The 9,112-nt window shown below is 43.9% G+C and overlaps 1 protein-coding gene across 1 annotated transcript; it reads left to right on the forward strand.

Moving 5' to 3' along the window:
* The first annotated feature begins 1,580 nt into the window (after positions 1 to 1,580).
* DNAJC5 (DnaJ (Hsp40) homolog, subfamily C, member 5) lies at positions 1,581 to 7,773 on the forward strand. The gene is made up of 4 exons (XM_008936048.1): positions 1,581 to 1,716; positions 5,139 to 5,352; positions 6,715 to 6,886; positions 7,642 to 7,773. The coding sequence occupies exons 1-4, from the start codon at positions 1,610 to 1,612 to the stop codon at positions 7,743 to 7,745; spliced, it is 597 nt and encodes a 198-aa protein (XP_008934296.1). The 5' UTR covers positions 1,581 to 1,609; the 3' UTR covers positions 7,746 to 7,773.
* The last annotated feature ends 1,339 nt before the right edge of the window (positions 7,774 to 9,112 follow it).

The following is a 9,112-nucleotide window of genomic DNA, read 5'->3' on the forward strand; positions in this document are numbered from 1 at the left end:
CCTAAATGATTCTATGGTTCTGTTTTTCCTCTCATACAGAAAGGTTTTGGTAGCTGAACAGTATCCTTTAAAAGGAAAGAAAAGATCTTCCTCTCCCTGCCCACATACCTTCCAGATGTGGGGTGTGTGTTGAATTCTTAGCCAAAGAATTAGGATTTCACATTTTATTATTAATAATTTATAGCTTCCATACTAGGTGGCTTTTAATTCAACTTACTAGATCTGCAAAGACTTCTTGAAGGAAATGAGATGAGAGTTTCCTGGTTGAGCTGGTGCATTCCAGTCAAAGAAACTGGAGGTAGTGCCCAGGGTTAAACCCATGTGAAACTGGAGAGGCCAGATGCAGGAGAGTGGTTGACAGTAGGCTCTGAGATGGCCAAGAAGGTTAGGATGTCTATATCCATGTTCTTGCCAGTGAGTCCCACTTGCAGAGGGGTGATGCCATCCATGTGTTGGTGCAAGCAGAACTGTGGGGTTTGTGAGTGGTACCAGCACTGTGAGGTCATCCCAAGAACCAGGCAGCACAAGATGTGGTGTCTGAGAGTACCTGTTTCAGGTAGCCTTTTAAAAGCTGAAGTTAAGTTTGTTATATAAGATAAAGGGTTAAATTAGACAAGTCTGGTGCTTTAAATACCTTTTTCAAAGACTACATAATCTGGTGTCAGCTAACTGTAATGACATAATCCAGAGGCAGCCAGCAGCCTTCTCCTCAATGCTCATCCTTGCTGCATTCTGCAGCTGAGGAATGGCAAATGCTAATCTCACCTTCTCAGGAGGCTGGAGGACATCCCCATGGCTGGCCATGGTGTGGCACAGGGGACACCTCCAGGCTCTTTCACATCTGAATTTGGAGCAGGAGGTTAATCCACCTTCATGTAGGATAATTTTATCTAGAATACATGTTAGATGTTTGATCCATGACTAAATTGTGACAAGGGAGATCTCCCTAGGGGGGCTGGCACTCCCTCTCCCATCATGGGGGGCACAGGCTGGAGTTGTCCAGAGGATTCTGCTCGACCTGGTGTCAGTGGTAAGGTGGGAGGCTGGGGTTTGTGTTTTGTGAAGTGCCTGGAGGTTTCATTTGTTGGTTTGGGTTTTTTTTTTTAATGCAGCAGAATGTCTGCAACTGAAAATGAAAACAAAATCATCCCTGTGCAAGTGTGGTGCAGAAAGGCAGCATGGATGTGTAAAATAGCAAGCTCACTGTGGCCAAGCTGTTTTTATAGGTATATCACAAATTATCTTAATATTAAGACTAAGAAATGAAGTACTTCAGGGGTGTGTTGTGTGGTATATATGTACAGCTATAGCTCAGCTGCTGTGTGGAGGTTTTGGGAAGAAGAATTGAGGGATTCCAGGAGTGTCTGGTGTTGTGCTGCAAACATCATCATTGTTTTCACTGGGAATTCACTGTGTTCTGAAACTTTTTAACTCCTACATCTGTTAAGACCCATTTCAAAGCCTATTTAAAACTTAAAAAAGGTGATTTTTCAGGCTCCAACTCTGCTTTTAAAGACAGTCTGGTTAATGAAGCCTGTGTTCTTCTTTGTCTAAGCATTTCTTACTCTCTTTTTGGCAGGGGCCAGTTCTGTCTCCAGGTTAGCTCAAGATGGCAGACCAGAGGCAACGCTCCCTCTCTACCTCTGGGGAATCACTGTACCACGTGCTGGGCTTGGACAAGAATGCCACTTCAGATGATATCAAGAAGTCATACAGGTAAAGGTTCAGGTTTTACACCAGTCACCCAACAACAGAAACAGCTTTAGTGAAGGGTTCAACAGATGGCCAAGGCTCGAGTTGGTTGGTTTGGTGGGAGTTGGGCTCTTCTCCCAAGAAACAAGTGATAGGACAAGAGGAAATGGCCTCCAGTTGTGCCAGGGGAGGTTGAGGTTGGAGCTGAGGAACAATTCCTTTCCCTTTCTTCCCCTCTGCCAGGCTGCCCAGGGCAGTGGTGGATTCCCCACCCCTGGAGGGGTTTCCAAGCTGTGGAGATGTGGTGTGAGGGACATGGGGCAGTGGGGACCTGGCAGTGCTGGGTTCACTGCTGGGACTCCATGAACTTAAAGGTCTCTTCCAAACTAAACCATTCTATGACATTTAAACTTTCTGCAGGAAAATGTCATGATTTAGGGTCAGGGCTGCCCCCAGACCTGCCACAGACACTCTCCATTAACCCCTCTCCCCCCCTAAGGGGAAGAGAAAGGGAGTAAGGGAGAGTGACTTATTGATTAGAAAAGCAAAACAGTTTTAATGAAAATACAATTGTTGTTGTTGTTATTATTACTGAATATACACAAGTATATGCAAAACCAGTATGGGGCCCAGCTCCCCCCTGATGCCAATATGTCACTGTCACCCAGAAAAGCCCCAGACTGGACTCCACAGCAGACAGCAGCTGGGTCCAGGAGCTGGATTCTGGAATTTGGTTCAGGAACACACGGCTCAGGATCAAAGGCAGGATGGATGGAGTCCTCCTTGGGTGCCAGCCATTGAGGGAGCAGCAAAAGAGAGGGCTGACCCTTGTGATCCTTCAGCTGTGACAGAATATGACAGATATGGGGTGGGATCCTTTCTTGGTCAGTTTAGGGTCAGCTGTCCTGTCCACTCCTCCCTGCAGGGGCAGCCTTTCCTTTCTGCCCCCCAGTGTGGGACAAGGGATTTAGCAGTGACCTTGGCCTGCATACCAGGCCTTGGTGATAACTCCAAACGTGGACTGTTGTCACTGCTGGGAGCAGACAGTGTCTGCAAAAACCTGCTGCTAACTTCAGAAAGTGCAGTTACTTAGAAGAGATGAAAAGTAAAAGCACTGAACAGAATTAGTTCTCTTCTACCCCAAAGCAGGACAGGAAACCAGATGAAAACATGGTTACTTCTTGCAAAAATGGGTGTGAAATGTGCCTGGGCTTTGTATACATGTGCTGTTAAATTTTTACAACTTGCCTCTAGTAAGTTAAATTCTGAAATAGGCAGTATCATTCTGAAAGGTCTTTATCTGAAGTTGAACAGAGTTTTAAGGCAGTATGATCAGAGTTAAATTCTTAATGTTATGTGGCCTTGTATCTGGTTTACAGGGGCCATAGATGTGCACTGCTGCTCTTTGTCCATCCTTTCCAGTTCTGGCACAGTGAGGGATAGATTAAAGATACAAACAGGGGTCAAAACTGAGTGCCAACAATGATTTTTTTCTGAAAATCCATTCAAAATTTCTTATTCTATGTGGAGTTACTGTTTTAAAAGAGTTACATTAAAGATACAAATAGGGGTCAAAACTGAGTGTCAACAATGACTTTTTTTCTAAAAATCCATTCAAAATTTCTTACTCTATGTGGAGTTACTGTTTTAAAAGAGGACTTTATTTCTTTTCTTAAAGAGTTAGGCACATGAAATGGCTTCCTGTTGACCAAAGAAGACTTTTTATTGTTATTATAATATCCTCCCTTTCCATATTCCCCCAAAATCTGCTTACATGGGATTGCTTCTTCACCTGAAGCATGAGCTGTGGTCTGCCAGGCTGTTTGTCAAGTGGCAATGTATGAAGATGGCACTAGGGGTCAGCAGTTACCTTCACATGAGGGTGCTCTCAAAGTTGTTATTTTTCAGTCTCTCCCATTTACCAAAACCTTTTCCCTTTCAAAGTCACATTTCAATACTGATAGCAATTACATGATGAGTAAAATGGGTCTACAAATTCTCAAAAATCAGCTGTGGCTTCCTAAAACCTTTAAGTGGAAGTTTGAATTTTGAAGCCTTTGCAACCAGAAAATAATTTTGCCTTCCTGAGGGGAAAAAATGCAACAGTTGTTCCTTTGGAGGAGTGACCCAACTAGATCCCTGGGTGAAGTGTAGCTGCTTTGTACTTACCTGAACCTTCATTTCATCTTGTTTCCCCTGCTGCTCCTTTACAAAAAGAGGGTTGATATCTCTTGTTTCTGTTCCACTTGAACATCCTTTGCTGGCCTGTGAGCTGTGAAGGTTGTGTACCTGCAGGAAATAGGAAATGAAAAATGTTTATCTGTTGCAACAGATAGTAGCCAAGCCCTTTCCAGCTTTATATAACATTCCTCTAATCAAAAAAACTGGGATTATTCCAGTCCTCAGGGAGGCTACAGCATGAGTGGCAGCCCTGGAGGTTACCTGAGCAGCATCATTTGCAGCCCGAGCGTTTCAAGTGCAGGCTCCATTTATTGTCTGAGTGCTGTGATCCATTCCCTGCAGCCCCAGAGGTGTGCTTGCACAAATCTTTACACCTCTCTAAATATTCCCCCAGCTCCAAAGTTGTTGTGTCAACGTCTGCAGGCTTCTAGTGTGCCTCTCCAATGTGGGACTTGGTGGGAATTCTCTGTGGGAGGAGAAGTACCTTTTTTGGAGGAGGAGAACTGGCCGTGTGTGGTTCTGTAACATTTTTCTGCTGGAGAGCACAAATGGCTGCAGTGGCAAACCAGTCTATAAATAGGCTGGGCCAGAGCAAGCAAATTTATCAAGGCTTAATCTGATGTTTTTGTGCTGTGTTCAGAGGCTCTGGGGACTGTGAGCTGCTGTCATTTAGTTGTAAAAGATGTAGCATGATGAGAGGAGGTACGTTGTGATTTCCTGAGATCTCGAAACCCTGAAGTGTTTTCTGTTCTAGCAAGCTAGGGACTGAGAAGTCCTTTGTGCCTGCCCAGGAATGGGTGAATTAACCACAAGTGAGTGTCTGTTCTATTTCTGTGTCAGACAGTGCAGGTGAGCTGAGGCTGCTGGCTTTTATTTAGCCTTTGGTCCTGTATCTTAGACCTGCAGCCTGCCTTTTTTTCTGTTAGCTTGGTCTTTGGTTTAGCAAGAGCAAAACTTACTGGTGGAAATTGCTGGAGCTGAGGGGTAAAAAAAAAACCACCAGTACTACTTCAGTGTCTCTGTTTTCAGAGAGCCAAACCCAGTGGTCTGAAGTCAATCCTGTGAGCTGGGCTAAATGCTGCTGTAGCCTTTTGTTATCATCTAAGGAAGAGTCATCAGGGAAGTTGAATCACAGATGAAGGAAACCACCTGGAACTTGAAAGTCTCCCTTGAACTATGGGATTCAAAAAAACATAAATCAAATAAACAGGAACCCAAATCCCAGTTTTTTTAATCTGTAACAATCCCTTTTTTTCTTTCTGCAGGAAACTGGCATTGAAATATCATCCTGATAAAAACCCTGATAATCCAGAGGCAGCAGAAAAATTTAAAGAGATCAATAATGCACACGCAATATTAACTGATGCCACGAAGAGAAACATTTATGATAAGTATGGTTCTCTGGGCCTGTATGTAGCAGAGCAGTTTGGTGAAGAAAATGTCAACACGTATTTTGTGCTATCCAGCTGGTGGGCAAAGGTAAAGACAAGTGCCAAGAGAAGTGACTCTGGATTGGCATTTAAAACTCTCACAGAGCTCCATTTGATAATGGTGTTTGGTTTTATGTTGGGAAATTTCTGCATTTCTGACCCCTTGTAATTAACCTGCACTTGTTGTGTTGCAGTCTCTAGTTCAGGAGTGTTTTTCTGTTACCTTTCAGTGATACAGGGCTAGTAAGCAAGATGGAGGTTGCTAAGAGAAGCTTGGACCTTCTAGGGGATTTATGAGTGATGAAAATTTGGGGATATTCTCTTTGATGATATCTGTTAAATGATTCTGCAAAACAAGCCCTGACTGTGAACTTGAGTTCACATAGGAGATCCTGCTCAGAATTATGCTTAAAAACTTGCTCAGAGGCTTCCCTGGACAAACGTCGCTTCTTCAGCTCCCCTCTGATTTGAGAGACTCCAGGTTACTGGTTTGCTTGCCCATCCTTGTTTCTCATGCAGCAGGAGTATCACCAGAGTACCAAAATTGCACCACACTTTTGGAAAGCTCCAGTTTCCTCACAAGTGCAGGAAAAAAGCTGTTTGGAAGGATTGTGTGCACACGGGGGGTGTGACAGTTATTGTACAGGTGCCTTCTAGGAGGCTCCTGCCCACACCCAGGAATTCAAACTATTTTAAAGCATAATATGCTTCTATCTTTCTAAGTAATGCATTTTGAAAGCACCACATTTACTCAAAAGTGCAAAAAAATCTCACCTGAGTGCCCCAGGCTCCAGCATGGTGAGCTTCACCTGCAGCCTTGGTGTCCCTGCTGTGGGTACATCACGACGCGTGCGTCAGCGAGCTAGCGTCGGTTCCCCAGGGTCATCTGTGCAGGCTACAGGCTGTCCTAAACCACTGCACCTCTGGGTTTTAATACAGATGCACTTCTTAGACCTGTATCTTCTTCCAGAGGTCGCAGAATAGTCCACTTAAACCTAAATGGTAGGAATTCTTCAACTAAACCAGGTTGGGAGCATTCACCCCCGTGTAAAATATCATCGTGATTTTTGAGTCCAACCAGCCAATCCTTTTATCCCTCCTTCTGTTCCTTCACTACTGCCTAAGCAAGTTTACAAAGCCAAGAACCCAAAAGTGCCATCCCTGCAGAGCCTGGAGTTCTCTTTAATGCCAATTTTCAGCTTAAATAAATCTACTTTGAAAGCCACAGCCAGTTTTGCTCGTGTTTTTAAATGTATCCTGGTGAGGAAGCATAAAACGGGAGCTACTAAGTTTTGTCTCTCTGTTGCTGTATTTTTGGTCTCTGGTTTCCATATCTGAATCTCTCTTGCTCAGTGGTCACATGTGGCTGGCACAGGTTATGAATATTTCTCTTGTCTCTTGTCCTCTGCAGGCCTTGTTTGTGTTCTGTGGGCTCATCACAGGCTGCTACTGCTGTTGCTGTCTGTGTTGCTGCTGTAACTGCTGCTGTGGGAAGTGTAAACCTAAACCTCCTGAAGGTGAGGAGCAGGAGTACTACGTCTCTCCAGAGGACTTGGAGGCACAGTTGCAGTCAGATGAAAGGGGTAAGTAAAAACACTGTGGGATTTCTGGAATCACCCTTGGTCTCTCTCTGACTGAGAGCTTTGGGTGCTGCTTGAGGAGCAGTGCTGGCTTTGTGGAGGTCAGCACAGGTCTTGGGTTGTGGGTGGTGGTGGTGGAATCTTTGTGGCAGAAAAGTTACGTGGGCAATGCCAACACTGGGGGTGGAGCTGCTGAAATCTCCTGGAAGGATCTCCACCGAGCTCTCAGCGTCAGCATCAGAACAGTAGGGGACATAATTTAGCTTCCTTCTGACACCTCTGGAGTAACATTACCAGCCAGACACAAGTGATTCCAGAAAGGGGCTTTCTCACCTCAAAGGATGGGGGTGTCAGGGCAGCTTTGACTGCATCAGGCATAAAGGAAACAGGACTGCTGCCTTAGTACCTATATCTAACGCTGTTTATGAAGATAAAATGCTGTTTCTATAGAACTAAACTGATCATTTAAAAAATGGTAGAGCCCTGTGTGCACTCAGATTGTGGTTGTAACAAGCTTTGCTGAATGAGGATCAGCTGCTCTTCGTGAAGAGGGAAATACAGTAAATGTTCCACATGTAGACTTGAGTCCACTGGTGTCCTGTGCAGACTGAAAACTGGTAAATTAACATCACGTTCTCAGAGGAGACTGAAATTGTGTTCTCAGAGTGCTGCAGGGAGATGTACCTTACACCTGCCAGAACGTTTGATGCTGGCTCTCCTTCCTGGGTGTCCTTAAGCCTTTTGTCTTTGCTTTTCAGAGGCCTCAGATGCACCTATTGTGATACAGCCAGCATCAGCCACAGAGACAACCCAGCTCACAGCTGACTCGCACCCCAGCTACCACACTGATGGATTTAATTAAGTTAAGGAAACACTGTCATTAGAATGGATTAAAAAAAAAATATATACATGGCCAACTCAACACTAGAATCATGAACATTAGCAGTAGAGAATGGGGAGGGGGAATAATTCTGCCACAGTAAGAAGGCAGCTTTCCAACCTGCCGAGAATATTTTGTAATCCCTTGAGCCTTTTGTCACCTTTCAGTGTCGTATCTTGATGATACGTGAAGTGCTGTAGCATGCAGTATTTAAAGCAGTTTAGCTACGGTCTTATTTGTTTCCTTTCTTTGTTTTTTTCCCCCCCCTTTTTTTTTTTTTATAGCATGTATGGGGTTGTGTTAAATGTCCGTGGTGTAATGTATTGAGTTGTCACGATATAAGTGTGATGGAGACATTCTGCATTTTAAGCAGTGGTACTGGCCTAAAAATGAGATTTTATTAAAAAGTTTCACACAAGCCACCATTCTTCCACACAGCTGAGCTGTCGAAGACCTTTAAAAGTTCACAGATTTCATTTGAGTGCAACCAACCAATTCTTTATCCCTCCTTCTATGCCTGCGCCGTTATCTGAGGGAGTTTACAAAGCCAAGAACCAAAAAACATGCCAGCCCTGCAGAGCTGGAGTTCTCTCTAACGCTGGTTGCCAGCTGAAATAAATCTACCTTGGAAAATAAAAAAGGGAGAGTTTCCAATCTTTGAACAGCTTTTGAAGGTGATCTTCAGTGCCAGTGTCACCACAAGCTGCAGTTTGCCACAGAACTGGCAGTGAAGGGGCCGGTGTGGTGGCGGCGGTGGGATTTTAACTTCAAGCACAACTCTCTTTTGGGTTGAGTTCAGTCGTTTTCCTGAAATGCTACAGACCAAATAGCTCAGCTTTTCTTGAGTACATGAGAATCTTAAAGTGAGACTGGTCCATTGGTTTTCACTGAGCAAGTGAGTAAAATGCAGACAGTAGCTAACAACGTAAAAGTTTTTAAAAAATGGTTTTAAAGAGGTTTATTCGTAACAATTTGAGATGTTAATAGTCAAATGAGGTATTTCATGTCTTTTTTTAAAGCTTTTATAATGCACTAGCCCTTTAATTTTCTCATGAACGTCTTTGTGGAGCACTTAAATGGATTTTTAAGAACAAAACACTTTTCTTTGTGTTTCTGTTGTATGATTTGCACATTGTCTTGCATCTAGTTTTGTTTACACCGGTGTTTTTCCTTTCCTCAGAACAACTGTGGGGAAACCACTGAAAGGTTTCCTGTACTATTTTGAAACCAAACTGTTTGAATTCTGCTCTAGAAACCATGGTTGTTTGAGATTTAAGTGTTAAAAAGGTGTTTTGGGCAGCTGCTGGAGTGCTGGTGTATTGTGTGGCCTTGGTACAGAGCCAGGATCT

This window comes from Merops nubicus, unplaced genomic scaffold (genome assembly GCF_000691845.1).
Source record: "Merops nubicus isolate BGI_N331 unplaced genomic scaffold, ASM69184v1 scaffold5182, whole genome shotgun sequence".
In the NCBI taxonomy this organism is placed as follows: Eukaryota; Metazoa; Chordata; class Aves; order Coraciiformes; family Meropidae; genus Merops; species Merops nubicus.